Source organism: Dermacentor albipictus, chromosome 2 (assembly GCF_038994185.2).
Source record: "Dermacentor albipictus isolate Rhodes 1998 colony chromosome 2, USDA_Dalb.pri_finalv2, whole genome shotgun sequence".
Lineage (NCBI taxonomy): Eukaryota > Metazoa > Arthropoda > Arachnida > Ixodida > Ixodidae > Dermacentor > Dermacentor albipictus.
Window position 1 is genome coordinate 64575770 of NC_091822.1, and position 18891 is coordinate 64594660.

The following is an 18891-nucleotide window of genomic DNA, read 5'->3' on the forward strand; positions in this document are numbered from 1 at the left end:
CTTTCCATTAAATGTAGTGATTTTCGGAACTCAAAACAGTGGTCCACCAAAAAGGCCAGCCAGACCTTGACCATAACATGGTAATAGTTATATCGTGTTTAATAATCTGGTGAGAACACAGGAATATCTCTGCAACTATTGTGGGAAATTTAGCTCAATAAAAGCGATGATGATAGAATGTCTATTGCCATCTATGTTGTGAGGAGGGCTTGTCATAACCCAAGAAAAAGAGTCTGTTGCTCATAACAAGCTCAGGTCATCAAGGTGCCTGATGGGGTTAAATGTGGCATTGAATTCCTGCTTCAGCAGCTCTCTTAAATTTTTTCTGCCACAAACCTGAGTAAAACTCGAGTCCATGCTTGTCCAGTTGAGTAAATTTACCATTATCAAGTGCAGAAAGCGTCCTTAGAATCCCTGTCCTCAGTATTGCCATGTTTGTTTTTTCCCAGGAGCTTCAGAGGCAGCTCACGGAACTGGCGGAGACCACCGAGTTTGCCCTGCCCAACGTCACACCAGACTACGATGATTCATACATCACGGAATTGCTCCAGCAGTGTTCTTCACAACCGACCAGCAGGTGAGACGCAGTGTGTTTTTACATGGTGCTTTCTTAGTATTGCCTTTAAAGACAAAGTCTTTAAGCCTCAAGGTCTGTCGCTGTACACTGCTGCACAGTCGTGTCTCATGGCCACATTGTCCTAGCAGGTATCCGCTGTGGTCACCCAGTGGCTATGATGTTGCGCAGCTGAGCTCGACTTCGCGGGTTTGATCCCAACCCTGGCGGCTGCATTTTGATAGGGACGAAATACAATAATGCCCGCGTGCCTAGATGTAGGTACACGTTAAAGAACTCCAGGTAGTTGAAATTATTCTAGAGTCCCCCACTACGGCCTGCCTCATAATCAGATTAGGGCTATTGCACATATAACCTCAGAATGTAATCTAAAATTGTCCTTGTGCCTACAGCTATCACTGCGTTTTTAAGACTGCAGTGTGTAAACTATACTGTGGACAGTTTACTTATATGTATAAGTATACTTCTTCAAGAACTCTAGGTGGTAGAAATTAACCCAGAGCTTCCCCCCTCTACGGTGTCTTTGACAGCTCCATTGTTGCTTTGGGACATTAAAACCCACAAATGGATCGAATCAACTGGATTCACACTGGCTCAATAAACGCACACTTATCACGTGCACATTGATTTAAATACAGTTGAACCCACGTACAATGATTCTGAATACAGCCAACAACTTATTTGTCTGATGCTTGATTTTGCAGACATGCTTGATTGTTCGGATGCCTTCACGGCAACAGGTACCCCATAGAGCCAATATAAAGAATGTCTGCAATTTCGGACGCTGATATCTTTTGCCATTCGAGACTTTTTGCTGTGACCACAGGTTCGAAATTGCAATAATTGGACCAGTGCTCTTGCATGCCAATCGGCTAGCAGCTGCAGCCAGCATGACAACCCTAGGCCTAGCTGCTTTGATATTGGCTACCAAGCTTTCCACTGTTCAGTGTTGTCTTTTTTCATTGAAAGAATTTGCCGCTGTCAGCAATGGTGACTCTGCCTTTGTCATTCTCGCTGATGGCTTCAAAGCGAGGAAAGTATGTGGAGCGTCAAGCATTGCACAGCTGAAACTTGATTTAATGAACTGATGACCACGCTCGAATTATTTAGTTAAATCAGGAAGTTTGTAAAATCGAGGGAATTTTTTGGTCCTTCAAAATGTAAAATTGTAACGTAGCAGCATGCAAAAGCTACCGCAGCATTGTATTTGCCACTAATCCAGCCATCTGTTGCATAAACCATGAAATAACGAAAGCAACCACCGCCACCTCTACCGAGGCGGTGTTGAGTTTGCAGTTCCGTGCATGGGCGTGGCGTGCAGCCTCGTCAAAATAAAGCTAGGGGCACGACTAGGGCACCTAGATGTTTTAACGTGTTGGCTTTAGAGTGCACGCTCGGAAGAAAAACCCATCTGTGTCAAAATGAGAAAGAAATCACCACTTTTTTTCCTCATTCGTTTCAGGAAAAACTTCGTTAAATCGAGTTTGGTCAAGTTAGTTTCATTAATTTGGGTTGACAACAACATTGAACTCTATAGGTACCTGCCTGGGAATGGAAATTCCTTCGCTGGATCGGGAACTTCGTAAAATCGGCTTTCCTTAGATCGAGTTTTAACTGTATAATGCCAGTTTTTGAAAGCAATCTTTGCCGCAGTATAGCGGTGTTACATGGTCAAGTATGCACAATGTATGGCAGTGAAGCATACAACAAGCAGAAAGGGGCCTTTGTCACGGGACACAGTATGCAGTATTCTTCAATTATACATACGTGCACTCACCATATTGTGTCGCAGCATGAGCACCGATATGCCTAAAAAGTATACTGGTAGGATTTAAGAGCTATCTTGGAGGTGTCTGTGGCAATTGGAGCCCTTGGAGGAAGGCATGCATTCAATTTTTTCAGACTGCCTGATTTTTCGGACGATGTTGCAGCCCCTAGGGAGACCAAAAAATCGGATGATGGCTTATAAAGATCTATCAGTTATTACGACAATCACATTTCAATTTACAGTTTTCTGATCCTATGTATTGAACCTGTGGCCATATGTAATGCAGAATTTTATAGCGCCGTAATGTTACAACGAATGCTTCAAAACCAGTTGTAACATAGAGAAAGCGCACTGAAAAAATTATAGAAATGGGCCGTCTGAGTCACGAAAGCATGGCTGAACTGGGCATGCAGTAGTGTGCGCCTTGCTCCAGTCCAGCCATGATGAAAAAATGATGTCCAATATGAGCGAGCTCTGCTTGCTTATTTTGAAAGTCATGCAGTGCCTGCTTTAGCGCTGCTGTTGTTGCTGTTTATATGCACGTATGGGGCATGAAACACCACTGCCATGCAAAAATGCCAAGGGTCATCAGTTACTGTGCCATTATTGGGAAATCATTGCTGGTTGCTGACGGGTCGCGCTAATGTTCTATCTTTAGAGCTTTGTACCTTTCAGCAGAAGCGAGCTAAACAATGTAAATTTATGGCTCTGACTGTGCTCATTATCATGTGGCTCATCGCCTCTGTAACATTGCACATTTGCACCTTGGCAGTATGCAGCAATAGTTAGCACTTCCAGCCCAGTATAGATGGCTTCCGTTTCAAAATTTGCATCTAGGTGCGGGAAAATGTTTGGAACAAAAATGTGCTGTAAACCGAACCAAAGTGGTGTTGTAGCGTAACTGCTGGCTCCAGCTTCAGTGGCATTAGTTTTGGCATGTCTTGAAGGATGAGTCCACGTAAAACGAACTACTACTGATACGATGACCACTTTTTGGCAGAACTGTCGCCTTCTATATAAGTGGGTTCAACTGTGCTTGCCACATAGATTAACCACCTGTCTTTTAGACATGCACACTGATTATTTTATTCATGATTGCTTGCAGGCCACTGGGGAGCCTCCAGGTGTGCCTCGACTCGCTCAAGCAGGACTTGAACACTCTTCACAGCCAGATTCGGCAGAATGTGGAACTTCCTAAGAAAGGTGCGTATATACAGATGGAACTGCTGGGGTGAAAGTTCAGTGAAGAGGTCGAGGAAACTGGTAACATATGAATTTTTGCTGCACATACTTCTTGTGCTAGCGCTGCTCGCTCTAGCGTGGGCATCTGCATAGCAAGCATCACGAAAGTTTGAGAATGCTACAGAACGACACACAGTGCAGCAAGCGTAACTCTGTCAGTTAGGGCCCAAACACAGGCACGAAACAAATGAATAATCAGATACTACCTGCCAACTCTCACAAATATTTCTTAAAGAGTTTACGAATTTGGGCCCTTTATACGATTTTATTAATGTTCAGTAAAGTTTTACGAAAAGCAGGTTCTGTTCATGAAGAAGTTCACAGGTGTTGAAAATAGGGTGGCACAAGGTTGCGAAAAACACTTACAAGGAAAAAATTGTGATAGTGCCTAAGCTATCCTGCAGTGGGGGAAAAGGACACCATATGCTGCTACCAGCTTGAAGCAAGTTTACTCGGACATGTGCCAGAAGCAGATGAAATTGGCAACAGCAACGTTGCTGAATAAGGAAGGGACTGCAATCTAAGAACAATGTACAGTCGAACCTCGATATATCGAACAGTGCGGTGATCATGAAATAGTTCGATATAGACAGAATTCGATATATAGAATCACATAAAAAGCGTGTCAAAAACATCTGCAAATTATTCAATGAACCAAGGGCACGATCGCGGATCGTTGTTCGGAGCGTCCGTTCAGTTGCACCACGTACAATTGGCCTAGGCCGCACTGACGACGTCAGCTGGGAGCGCGTGGTCGATTCAACTTCGTCAGCTGCGCGACGTCTGCGCACCCGAACCTTCGGAGCACACCCCCGAATGCGCGCTCCGAACAATGATACCCGATCACTCACAAATTGTGATGCAGTAAATGCTCACTTGAAGCTTCACACAAAGTATTTATTTGGCTGAAAGTACTGCAGCAGTGTAGCCTGCTTCTTATTGGCAGCCACGTGCTTAAACGCGGAGTCTTCAACATAGTCAAGCGATCCATAAGTGATAGGCTGGTGCCCTATATTGCGCTGCAGTAGCGGTGTAAAAGGGCCAAAGCAGCTACAGCCTCAGTTTAAATCGGGAGCGGAGCAACATCAGCGCTTACGGAATCAGCCTCGGCAGCGTCATTGTTTGGCCGCTACTTCTGCTGCAATCTCCACGTCCGTCAATCGAAGCATTTTGAAACACTGTCAGTAATGAAGTATTAAGTGGCGTCTGCCAAGACGTCTGTGAGTGAGCCCAGTGAACAACGCAACTGCCAGTTCTCGTGAGGTGCCGCAGGCACCAAGTGTGGCACCGATGAAGAGTCAGTGCAGCAAACCCAGGCGTGAATGTTCGCATGGCTGCCATTGGCTGTTTTAATGCAGACGCTCTTTTGACGCTAGCGCCAAGGTCCCCTTCAGTTAGACCTTAGCAGGAGGGCGGTACTTTGGCAAAATGGCGGCGCACACGATTGTTTACGTTGTCATGGCAGCAGGAATAGCAGCCGTGTGGTGCCTCCTCACCCTAGCGCGCTTTCTTTTCTCCTTTTCTTATGACGACCCGCTTCGCTCTCTTTCCACCCTTCCACATGCCCCGCGCACCTTTACTTTTACTTTTTTTTTGCCTGTCCGCGGCGCATAAATTTTTTTTATTGTGTGCATGCGCTATGCCAGGCATTGGAATTGTTTGTGAACTAGCGCATGGTGCGCCATGGGTTCTTCATTTGTTGTTTGCACGCACACAGTCTTGTCCATACTTTGAGCATGCCAGCATGTGCCAGAACATATATAAACTCCACTTCCAAGACATCAGATCTTTGGCCTCGTTTTATTGACTTCATTTTCCGAAAACAAAGATTTTCGTATAAGTTGGTATGATACCCGCTCGGGAAATGAACAAAAGTGAAAGAGGCATGACATGTACATGACCACTAAACAACACGAAAGTTCAGAGACAGCGAAATAACAAAAAAATAAATATAAAACAAAACTCAAGAAAATGCGAAGGCCGTTTCATGTACACACATATAAAAAAAAAGATTTTTATATATGGCCCTCAAGACCAAAGTGTAGAAGAGCTTCTGAAATGCGCACTGAGATCTTCTGATATACTCACTCAGATATTGCACAAAACTGGACGACTTGTATGACGTAGTCATGACAACTAAATGAAGGAAAAATTCACTGGTAATTGCAAAAACAATGACATGCAAAATACCTAAACAATAGAATAAAATGTTAAGATTGTTTTACTGACAGCCATACCAATAAAAAGAACAAGAACTTACTTATATACCTACACAAAAGTGTATGAAATGTGTGACATATTCATTACTACTGAACAAAATGAAGTAGACATGGCAGAAGAAAAATAACATTGTACTAAAAACAGAGATACACATTATCACATTATTTTACACTTGGCCACAACTTGAGTAACGGTCGCAAGGGGAGCAAAAGGTAGTCAGCTTTTGCAGCAGCACATACAAAACATTCACAGAAAACCCTATTCCTCAATCAAAGACCAGGTGAAATAAGCCAACAACACGACTTTTCTTTCACCACGGACGCAATGCTTAGCATTAAAATTATGTCACCTAAGGCACTAAGTCATACCTTGTATACTGAACAATCCTTTGTGTAATAAACACGAACTGCAAAAATCTGCATGTTGGACACTTGCAATGCTCATGCCTTCCAGAAAAAAAAAAAGTGTATCATGCCTACACATGAAGGTTGTTCATGTGGTTTTCCTATTGATAATATAATACATAAGCACAAACAGTAATTTTTCAGCTGCTAGTACGTTTGTAGAATGTGACACACAGAAAAAGCACTGAGAACAGAAGGGGGAAAGCCGGACAAGTTACTCAAGTTGCAGAATGAGACTTAGCACGGAAAAACACAAGTCATAGACCAGGTGTCAATGAGGAGGAACAACTACTTGTCAGCTTTGTCTACCGGTAAGAGCCAATTGTAGCACAATCAAGGCACAATGATGTCCGGAGACTCATGGAAGACACACATGTATAAGGTCGTGTTTGTGTACATGCACCTTCTGATGTCCATAAGTCTGAGCGCTCACCTGTCGTCTTTAGGCACCCGGAACAACCTTACAGGGCTTGTTTTTGAGGTATTTGTGCACCACTGCACGATGCACGAGCAGTGCGAGTCGTGAAATGGGTGGAACATCGCAGAGCACAAGCACACAGCTATCGAAGACCCCGAAACTGACGAAACTGCCCATGCCTGTCAATGCACAGCAGCACACGCTTCCCTATAGCAGCAGATAATGAAGCATGAAACTTCATGCAGCAGGCTAAGCTAGCACGCTTGGAGACAGTCGAAGGTGAGGGAGGGCAAGAGGAGAGGATTTGAGAAGAGGGTTGAAATGGCACGGCCTTCTGGATCGGTGCGCGCCGATCCAGAAGGCCGTGCAAGGGACGCGGATTTGCTTTCCGGCTGTCCTGATGGATGGCGCCAATTACTTCTGCCACCGAAGCGGTGGAGATTCTGAGGCCGGCGGCAAATGCAATGTGTCGTTGACATTGTCGAACTAGCCAAGCCGCCTTGTGTGTATTTTGCTACATTCAAATGGCGCCCTTGGCACGATTGATGTGTGCAGCTATAGTGCGCAGCAATCGGGAATGCCCATCGCGCCACCGCTATCTTCGAGGGTGTTGCGGGAAATCTCGCCACCTGTCAACAGAGCGCATGTGGTCTGGGGTGGCAGAGTTGAATATCTCGATTTTACATCCGGCCCCGTTTGAAGCAAAAGAATAAAAATGCATGTGATTTTCCAGTTGATATAGAAAGGGTATGATATATGCAGTAACTCACTATGTCCTTGTTCGATATATCGAGGTTTGACTGTATTGGTTTTCAGTCGCTGCTTGTTCACTGCATCGAAAGTAAATCATTGTAAAGGTGCATGAGTCCTAAAAAGGTATGTGCTAAAAAGAAAGTGAAAAAACATTTGCACTATTCATCCCCCTTTCTGCTTCATGTCCACAAGTTTTTTTTTTTTTTTCCTTTAAAGAATGTCAAGCTTCATGGCTTAGCAGGTATGTAGTTGTCGCCTTTACGACTCTTCTTCCCTGGTGGCAGCTAGCACTGCGAGATTACTAGCGCGCTCATAAATTTAAAAAGCAATTATTTGCTTATGAAAACAAGAAAAGCCATCGGTGTACCAGTTCCCACATTGCTCCAAGGCAAGAATTTAGATCTTCTAAGAAGGAGGCATGGTGTTCAAACAGGTGGCCTAATGTATTGCTTAACCTGGTTGCTGCAACACGAATTTTATCTGAGCGTTTTTTTTTCCTATGCCTTTCAAACACTCGCATCAACATGAACACAATGCCAACATTGTCTTTCAGAACTTGTGACCTGAAGACTGCTGCAACCGCCTGGAGCGCACATCATGGTCTTCCATCGCAGTGACTGATGCCAAAGAATGAATGCCTTTCAAGGAGGAGGAGTGTGCTTGAAGAACCAGGGATATAAAACTTTCTAGTGTGTCGTGACCATATAATCATTCTGGTGTTGGGTATCTTTTCAGTAAGCTGCCTCCTTTATGTAGTACATTTTTTTTGTTATGTGCATTTATGTATGTCCCCTTTTTTTTGTTACATATTATACTGTCAAAGTATTGTTAACATTCTTTTTCTTTTCCACTTTTCGAGGGCAGTTAATAGAAATGGAACAGGGTGAAATGAAACTAAAATGAAACTAGGCTTTTAGTGAGAAGGCTCTGTTGTTTGTCTTGTGTGTGGAGGATGCCGACTGTGCTGGAGAATGATAAGTGTAAGTGAGTGAGTGTGTTATGTGTGTGTGTGTGTAGACCTGGGGCCATTTTCTGAGTCATTCAATATTTAATATCTATGCTATCATTTTTGCAGAGCGTTTTGACCGGTGGAGCGAATACTCGGTGAAGAGTATTCAAAGGATTTTTCTTGATATATCATATCATGTGCAATATGCCGAGTATATTCGTCAATATTTTGATTGGCCATCGGTTATATTTTCCAGGATGTTGTTGTGGTCCTTTTGAAAATGGCCATAGGAAAGCAGTGATTAGTGGAGGCAAGTTTATCCTTGGCTGGGTGAATCTGTATATTCATGGTGCACAAGAAACAGCTGACTGCCTGACCACTGCAAGAAAAGAAATACAAGTCACTTCTGTTTGTTAGCTGTTTTAATCAGTTTGTTAACACATTCTGTTCATCAGATGACAACTGTATTGACATATGTATTGGCAAATTTATTGATAACTGGTGTTGGTGAGGAGGGCACCTACCAAAAATTTTTTCGTTAGGGCCAGTTTTGGATGACGGTTGAGCCACGTTGGATTGCGAATGCTGATATCTCAGCAGGTTTTCTCTCTCAAAGCTGGCAGGCACGTTATTTACTCTTTTCACTTTATTATTACTATCTTTTAAATTGTTGTCTTCGATTTCATTCTAGACATTCTGATTTGAAGTCTTGTAAATCTGGTGCCTTGTGTGTTCGTCTTGAATGGAGTGATAACTGCATGCTCGGGAGTTAAAACTATGAACCAGTGCTGCAGATTTATGCAAGTGCTGTCTCGTGCCGCATGGTAATGAGTGGTTCCTGCCTGCAATGTTCATGCCTCTCGCGCACGTACGGGAAGTCGCATTCTTGTTCTAACAAATTTGAAGCAAGAGTCCGCACTTACTGCTGCTACGTTTTCCAATATTAGATACATTTGGTTTTCACTTGCCCAGCTCATCTAGAAAAAGAAAAAAAAAATGAAAACTTTCATTTTGTGTGCATTGCGCCATCAGAACAGCGAGTTGCTATAAAGCGTAGACTGGTTCTTGCTGTGTCTCAGCAACTCAGGGTCTGCGAAACTCAAGCAAATGCATTTGGTTGAATGACACAGGCAAAAAAAAAAAAAGAAGGTCTTGTTACAAAATTTCGCCAGGAACAGTCGGCAAGCACAAGATAATCTTTTTTAATGTTCATGTTTGGCAGGAGCTAAAAGTATGGAATAGAGATGAAAAAAAGCTTTAAAATTGTTAGAATAAGAATTCAAGTCACTGTATGTGTAAGTGACATGCTGTAATAGTTGACTGAGCGCAGCTGTTGGTGGGGGAGGGCTTTTTTGCCTGGCTTGTGTGATGTGCTTTTCCATCTTCAGCCATGAGTTTAGACAAGCCTAAAAAATGCCTTTGCTCAGCACAGTTAATCTAGAAATGTATAATTGTGTAGTGATTTCCATTGCTCTATCACTGAAACTGAATCATCTCCGAGTGTTTATAGCTGGAGGCGATGCTGAGGTGTAAATGTCAAGATTGCAAGTGCCGGCCACTCAAGGCTGCCTTGATGTTTCCAGTGTAGAACGGGAACTGCTGAAGATGCTCGTGCAGTTGAACCCCGCTATAATGGATGCAAATACAGTTTAACCTTGATATAATGAACTTCAATATAGTGAAAGTCTTTATATAATGAAGTATTGAACTCTCTATAACTTATTCTCCAGAGAACACCATGTATTTAGAACCTCAGTATAACGAAATGCGTTTGTACACAAGTTCAATATAACGAAATGTCACTGCCGCCATGAAGGGATAGCGAGACAATAAATGTAAGCTTCCGTGACTGCAGATAGTCAAATGGCTGATGTACTAGCAGCTGCTTGCGAACGCACCTCTCAAATCATGCGACGCGCGACGCAGAGTGGCTGCTGAAGCGGAGCAGCGCTGAGTTATAAAGCCCAAGTGCGTTGAGATCCTATCACACCACACGCCCTGTATACTTTGGGTGCGAGGGAAATCGTGCCAGGATGAGCTGAAAATGATGGTGGCTTGATGAGTGCCGTATTCTCATGCGAGCTAGGGAAAAGGGGGAAGGGAGCTCGCTCATGATAATGCGATCAGGCGCGCGCAAGGGGGTAAGGCAGTAAGTGGGGGGCAGGGTTGTGCACATCTAATTTTCTAGTGTGGCTGTGCAGGGCTGTCAGCGTGGCTGCGTGCGTATCCAGCCCGTGCGTCCTGTTTTAGAGATCATCTGCCGTGTGCACTGTCTTCCCACGGGTTTAGCACTGGAGGTTGCGTTATCTCGAGTTTTGGAGACGCGTTAAAGCGAGAGGCAAACAAACGTTTCGCTCCCCACTGTTGACATTTTTCATGACAGCGGCATGCCACTGTGGGCGACAATATCGGCCGCGGAGGCGGAGTGGATGCAAAAGCGTTGCTAGGTTCCCTTTGTACCGTCGATGTGGAGATTTCGTCGACAGTCGACACTGGTTGAAAACCTTATCTTTCATCGCCAACTCAAATTCAACAAGTGGAAATTTTTTTCTCATTCAACCTTGCCTTTGCCGATTGTCCAAGAATTCACAAAGTCTTTCTGGCTTCTTTCATGTGAGAAAAATCCATTGGTGACTACTTATCTGCATAAGAGGTCAAATTTCAATATGCTGAAACTTTGATATAACGAAGCAAATTGGCAATTTCACTGGCTTCGGCATGTCGAGGTTTAACTGTATAGTGAAATAAATGTAAAATTTGGTTGGCCATGCTTTATTTTAGTGCGTATTCTACTGCTATAGCAAAAGAGAAAATGCATAATCTGAAGCGATATTGCTTACAGTGAAGCAAATGTTGAATACTCAGCAGGAGCAACTTGAAACGACACTTTCTTGACGTGCACATGGGTTTTTGCCAGCAGCTTGGATTGGCTGGTCCACCGCCAAGAAGCCAATTAAGTGTGATCACACTGATTGCATGTGGTTGCACATTAAAGACGGTGCAAATTGTGTTTATAATTTAGCATTGTACACATGCCACATATTGGCACAGAAAGCCACTGATAGGCTGTCGAAATCACGAGACCCCTTGCTGGTGCATCGGAGGGATGATGTTTATGTTTCTTTTGTATAGAGCTGACTGCGAGATTATTATTACTTTCTTGTTTTCTTTTTAGCCAATATAAGCATTTATGCCTATAACAATATTGAATATAATGAAGGTATTTTCATATCGGATGTGACTTAGTTGTAACATGAACATTGTTGCAGGAACATTGTGACGGGAACCAGTTGAGGGAAGTGTGCAATTTTACTTTGTTAGTGCAGTGTTGGATGAAGCCAGGATTGCATGCCTTAACAGCACCATAAATTTTATGCGGCGAAAAAGAAAAAGTCCCAAGTGGGAGCTTCTGTAAAGGCACATGTGTGGATGCCTTTACTGCCTAGAAAATGCCATTGTGTACCTTATATTACATTGCAACAGTGTTTTAACCTATTGTGAAAAGAAAGCAAGAAAGTTATCTGTGGCATTGTGAGTAATATTTATTCGTATTGTAAAGGAGGTTTATTAGATTTAGAAGTTGACTATGAAGAGATGCGCAATCATCTGTGTAGTATCGGTACAACACAAAAATTAGTTTTTTCTGTTGTGCCTACACTAACCTTCTCTTTTTAACATGGTTAACCTTTGCTGCAAGGAGTTCTTGGTCAGATCTATTTTCTCTGGTCACTCTAGTTATATATTTATGTATATATCTGCCTCTCTTCCTTTACTTTTTGAGGTAAAAGATGTCAAATTTCCCATGCTTACTACACTCCCACGTGCTGAGAGGTTGTCTTAGTCTTGGTGTGTCGAGCTTGGAGTAGAATCCTTAGCATTAGTGACTGTATAAGAACCCTGTGAAGATTTTGCTGGCAAATCTGCCTGTGATTTCATAAACACGTTAAATATCAGAGAGTGCCAAATAGTGAGTCAAGTAAAAACGAAGTGCCTTTGTTAAATCGTGTTGAAGCTGCACAAAGTTTCCCTGGTGGCAACCACTATTTGTGTTGTGATGCAGCTGTCTGCGGCGGCGTTATGCTGAAACTACTGGCAGATGTGGATTGTACAAAAGAAAGAATGCTGCAGTGTAGATTAGAGAAGTAGTGTGCACTCAAAGAAAAAAAAAAGAAAATAAAACTATCAGGCACTTGCACTTAGCAATCTTAAAGGGACATTAAAGGCAAATGTGAATTTAGAACGCCCCTTCGCGACATTTGGGAGCTCCAAACAAACTTGGATCATGCATTAGCAGTTGTGTCTGCAAAATATTGCAGTAATCTGTGATCTGTGTCACTAAAATAGCTGGATGCTTTTATGAAAACCTGTGTGGCTTCATTGCTCAACAAAGCTTTTAGTGTCTTTTACTTGATTGGTTCGTTAAGCTGGAAGAAAGAGCAAAAGTCTGCAGTCGTACGCACATTGTGCCACAAGAAAAGTGGGTTGCTGCAAAGCACGGATTGGTTTCGTCGTCTCTCAGCAAATAAAATTCTGGACAGCCCAGGCAAACAGCAAGATGAGCAGAAAATTTAAATGTAAGCCCCCTGCAGCCTCATTCATAGAGTAGCTAGTCTTCTTGCTAGCAGAGTCTCATCTATTACTTCGTGGCTCCTGGCTACATGCTCAAAAATAGCCAGCGGCAACAGAAGCAATGTGAAGGTGCCCGTGGACTTCCTACCAGTGGCACAAAACTGCCACACCAGTAATGCATCATGGAATAAGAAAGAAAGAGGGGGCAAAAAAAAAAAAAGGAGGTGGGGCTCCATTGGCTTTGCAACTTTGGTAGACACAGGGAGAGAACATTAATTTCAGACACTGGCCAAAACAATGAGAGGAAGCCTCACTGCACCATTGTTTCACCGCACTTGATTTGTTTCTATGTCTGCTACCACTAAACCTTTTGAAAAATACTTGCTGTAGAAGGCTCTGTTGATAACGCTTCACAACTTGCAGTGCATAACAGAAATGTTTGATGTGGCCTGATGAAGGGCCAGTGTCACGTCTCTCTGCACAAAATAAACGTGAAGTTCCTAAAAGAGCACACCAGCATTTCTTACTGGTTCACCATTTGCCTTTCATGTCCCCGAAATGTTGTAGTGCACATGTCGCATGGGCGACGCTGTTGTGGTTGAACATTGTGTCCTGCTCGTCCTTGCTTTCTCTTAGTTTGTCGATTTGTAATGCAAATAGTACTGCTAGTGTGGCTGTTGACAGTTGAAGTGCTCATTGACAGCTGAAGGCTTTGTTCGTTTGTCTGTCAATATCTTTAGCCAGAATGGCCAGCGATTCTTGAACAGTTCACTTACTGCGACAAATCTAGCAATCATAGAAAGTTCCACATGTATAGTTAAGTGTAGTATGCTGATAGCAAAAGTAAATTTGGTACAGTTATTAGTTGTGTGTGCATCGACCTGTGATCTTTTGGAGTCTAGGAGGCATGCAACAATCATACTAGAACACATTGGCCTTGCAGTTGTATATGGGCCTTAGGCTTTCCAATCCTTACCATGTCGCATACCAACACAGTTAGATCACCATGCAGTTAGTGGAGCACTTAAACTGGATTGAAATTTTACAGTCTGCTTTAGCTCAGTAGCAGATAGCAGTAGTGAAGAAGGGTATTATGTATCACACACATGCACAACAGTGATGTATCATGCACATGCACAAATTGTCTTAAAGGAGCCCTGCAGCACATTTTGAACCTGGACAATGCTGTCATGAACACCTGAAACATGTGTTATGCCCGCGCATGCACCTGGGAGCCCACAACCTCACTCAAATGGCTGTCTGCCCTTCAAATTTTCGAAGCCATCGCCAGCTTTCTGATACACAGCAGCAAACATTGCTACTGGCACAACGTTCTTAGACATCAAAACTAAGCTACACCCTTGGCAGAAGCAAAAGCAATCTCATCCTTGATGGTGCAGTGGCACCACCTGGTTGAAAAGAACATCACCGTGCTGATGCAGTCAAACTAAGGTATATATAACAAACACGCATTATTGCATATAAGAAATTATTTGTGATTTTTTAAAATGCATATGCTCACAACAAATATTGCATACAACAAAGGTATTTTCATGTGTGATGCTGCTTCATTGAAACGAGGTTATATTGTACTGCAGCCTCTGAGATGGTAGGACAACAGAGAGCCATGCCATGTGATCTTGAAGTCATGCTGATACTGTAGCTCAGCAGAATGATGGGCAGAGCATGGTGGGCAGTGTTTCATTTGTGCATGGCACACAGCTTTTCTGTATTTGGTGTACTTTGTACTTTGGCCTACGTTGTATTGTCTCACTTTTTGAATAACTACAGCTGAAAGTCGATATAATGAACTTCAACATAACGAAATTCTCGATGTCACGAAATATTTAGCTTTTGATAATCTCTTGTCCATAGAACATGTATTTAGAACCTCAATATAACGAAGTGTGCTCGTATACGATTTCAATATAACGAAATTTCACTGCCGCCGCAAAGGAATCCCGAGAGAGTAAATGGAAACTTCCGCGGACGCAGGTGGCCAAATGAGTGAATTACAAGTGGCTGCTTGCAAACGCACCTCTCAAATCGCGCGGTGCGCGACAAGAGCGACCGCCGAAGTGGAGCCGCATCATGTTTGGCATAAAGTCCAAGTGCGATAAGATCCAATCGCGCCCCGCGCACTGTGTGCGTTAGGTGCGAGTCAAAGTGTGCGAGGGTGAAACAAGAAAAATGGTGGTTTCATAAGTACCGCATTCACGCGCGAACAAAGGGAAAGAAGGGGATTTTACCGACTTTGTTATATCGGGGTTTAACTGTATTACTACTCCTGCTAGGACATTCAGCAAGCCTGCAGTACTTTATAAGTAAATAAATAAATAAATACATAGAAACAACAGAAAAGAAAACACTCATATAGAGATTAATACCAGGCACATTCCACACCTTTCACAAAAGATGTTGCAGGGCCTCTTTATGTCAAGCACATTTGAATTATGTAGGTAATGTCAGTCCTCCAGTAGTACGTAGTATCGGCAAGCTCAATGCAGTGTTTACCTCACTTTTTCACATGAAGGTTATTGTTAACTGATAAACTGGCAGCATGCTTAATTTCTATTTTGCCAACTGCTGTCTAATAGACAAGGGCTAAGTGCTTGGCTAATGCTTGTGAAATATGGTGGTTGTCATGTGCATAATCTTCACTTGTGTTCACTTAATTGGCAGACTGGCCAAGTTTCATTGAACTATGTGTGATTTATGCTGCCTCAGGAATGATATAGGAGTGCTATAGATGTTTGGTGCTTATTGCAGGCCATGTCAATCAATAAGCTACTAATAAGAATTTACATTGGTGTTCCTTTTATGTAAACATATTTTGCCAGGAGTTCTTGACCCACCTTGAATTGCATTTGCACAGTAGACTATTTTGCAGAGTTAGGTACACTTCTCCTATGAAGTGCTTTGCAGCCACCAAACACTCTCATCCCCAGACACACGTTTGCACTTATAATCAAGAAGTAAAAAGGGAATGCTATCCACTAAGCCATGTCCTAATTTTGGTGCTTTGAGCTCTTAGCTGTCGCTGGCTGCCTTGTCAAACAGATGTGGCGGGGGACTTTCAGAAAGGTACAGTAGCTGCAGTGTCATTATAATAAACAGAGCATGACAGGACCTAATTACAAATCATCATCAGCCTAATTTATGTCCTTTCCAGAATGACGGTCTCTCCCAGCAATCTCCAATTACCCTTTTTTTCCACCACCTGACTTCATCCTTTGTTCCCTTTCCCTTGGCACTCATTGTGTAGCTATAATAGACCACCGGCTACCTTCTCTACAGATTACTTAGCTTATACAGCTAATATAAATGGAGAAAATTAAAGAAAAAGAAAATGTTGCACAGTATACAGATGCACCATGCTTCCTTTCCCCCGAGTCATTCGCACCTCAGGTAGGAATGTAATCTGTAGATGAGAGTTTTTGGTGCTTGTGGGGCTTTTCATGGCAGCCAACTTCAGTAACTGTGGGAAGATCTCCAGGCAACAAAGCAAGCCCACTCTGGTCTTTAGTAGTAGTCACTTAAGAACTGTTAAATTACCACATTGGGACACTGGTCCCATTGTAAGCCTAAGAAGGATGCAGTAATGTCCCATGGTCAAGAATCCTGCAGCAGAGGCTAGTGAGATGAAACTGTATGAAAGTTCTTGGCAGACCCTATAAAAGACTGCGTGTCACTGCCACTTTGCTTTGCTAACACATCTCATTGGTGTGCCCGACTTTCTCTAGCTCGTCTATCTACTTTTAATCAGTAAGACCTTGCTGTGGAAAGGTGATACCGTGACACTTACCAGAAAAAGTTGCAGAAGGCTGCAGACATGGAACCTCAGTGCCTGCTTTTCAGTGGTGGCCGTTCTGCTGCTTGGCTGTTGTCGTGGCCTATCTTTATGTTTTGTTGCTATAGCAATAAGCCTTTGGGAACACTGTTTGTCTTGAAGCTAGGTAAGGAAACAGCTGCTGCTGTTAATGGTGGGACCAAAGTTGTGTGTTCTAAGGTTCTTTTCATCACTTTCTTTTTTCAAGCTGGTTTTGAGCAGTTTATGTATCTGAGTGTGCCCTTCTAGTTCACTGTATAATAGTTGCACTGTTTAAACAACATACCTGTATGTTTGCTTTCATTAAAGTTACCTTTGGGTCCTACCATTACTTTGGAGCTGTACTTGGGGTTACCTTTATCACGATGATATACTGCTTACAGTAATGAATGTACATCCCACTCTCACAATGACAACATTGGGCTAAAACAAACACTTCGGCATTAGAATTTGTTTTCACTAACATTAGGTGCTTTAGCACTGTTTCATGTGTTGAAGGAAGATCTAGAAAACATCCATGTCGATACCTGAAGTAACTATGAACGTTGTGTGGGGTAACTAATCTTATGACATGGCCTTCAAACAGGCATATGGACAAATCAAGAGCTGAAGGAACCCCTAACAGCTACCGCAGTAGTACTGCATTCAATTAAAGCAATGTAGCTATGGGCATACCCAAAAGCGCCTTCACTGATGAAATATCATGCTGCTGAGCTTTCTATTAAATGGCAGCAGAACATTGAATTTTCTTTTCTTTGTATGCTTTTAGGGCAGTCTGTCATGCTTTGCTGCTCTAATTTCATTAGCAGGCTGAATAGCTTTGCCTAGCATTTTGGCTGTACTGGGGCTCGAACCAGTGTAATTACCATGTTCATTTGTTTTCATCAAAATGGAGTTTCACGCTTTCACAACCATGTACTATGTACATTTACTTTCAAACTTCTGAGAGGCTGTATTTATAACACTCATCCAGGTAAACACAGGTGTGCATTTGCCCAGATTTTATAGAAAAGCGACGCAACCTAGGTGTACCTTTGCAGTTTCAGTTACATACATTTACATTCAATGTACGATGATCAATGCAAGCACTGTTTGCTATGGGACAACACTGCAGCCTTGTAGGAATGTTGTGGCTTTTTGGAATAGGGTGTGTATGGGCCGGTGCTTTGGTGATAATGCTCACGCTTTGATACCTGTGCATCGTTTATGGAATCTCTGTTGAAAGCAGTTCTTGATATCCGTGTGCAATGCAGTGCCTTTGCGTTTCCTGCATGTGTCAGTGACAGTGCAACATTTAATCCTTGCTGCTGGTTATGTCAGAATTGTTAATTTTTTTTTTTAAGAATGAAATTGTGGAATGTGAACGTCTGGGCTAAAGCTGATGTCATGTGTGTTGTTAAAGTGTCACACAGTGGCAAACAGCCTCGCTGCAGGCGATTGCTTGTGAAATGTTGGAAGGATCAGAGCGTAATGTTTTCAACTAATGCTGTTAGCGGCCTTGTAAGTACCACTATCTCTCGCTATATTGGAATCCTTACTCCTCTACTGTGGTCTCACTTTTGCATTGGTGGCCCTCTACGGTGACCATGCAAGTGTTGTATGTGTGCAATGTGCGACGTATAAAAGCAAGCACAAATGTTTTATTCTCTCATGTTTCGCCAACGTTTATTCTACTGGCCAGCACCCTTTGGGAGGCATCGTAGAGTGAACAGTCACGTAGAGATAGTGTTCCTCATAATTAAGTAATGATGAGGGTCCTCCTCAATTTGCATCACCTGTTATCCTTTGACATGAGTTACCTACTAACTCAAACCAAGATTCTGCTTAAAAAATGAAGGCATTCCTTTGCATTTCACAAATGGTGTTTGGATCATATAACAGAATGTGTTGCTGGGATTAGTTGGCTCATTCATACAGGTCTAGACAGGGCAGAATAATAATAGCGCTTTTCCTGCATCTGCCTTTTTCTTTTGTACCATTTAGGGTGTGCGCTTCTTAAAGTTCCAAATTTGAGTTGTTTACAGCTTTCATTAAAAGTACAGTAAAAGCTCGTTAATTCGAACCGCAAGGGGAAGCCACTTCAGTTCGAATTAACGAAAGTTCGAACTAATGAAAGTGAAGGAGGGCAACAGTACACTGCGATTTGGAAGCAGTATAGGGCATGT

At 42.8% G+C, this 18891-nt stretch overlaps 1 protein-coding gene across 3 annotated transcripts in view; it reads left to right on the forward strand.

Moving 5' to 3' along the window:
• LOC135903235 (golgin subfamily A member 3-like) overlaps positions 1-17057 on the forward strand; it is an 83617-nt gene extending 66560 nt beyond the window's left edge. For all 3 annotated transcript variants that reach the window (XM_065433653.2, XM_065433652.2, XM_065433654.2), the window contains exons 15-17: positions 450-577; positions 3448-3545; positions 7933-17057. In XM_065433653.2, coding sequence (XP_065289725.1) covers positions 450-577; positions 3448-3545; positions 7933-7946 — 240 coding nt within the window. In that variant the 3' untranslated portion in view covers positions 7947-17057. The remainder of the gene's footprint in view (positions 1-449; positions 578-3447; positions 3546-7932) is intronic.
• The last annotated feature ends 1834 nt before the right edge of the window (positions 17058-18891 follow it).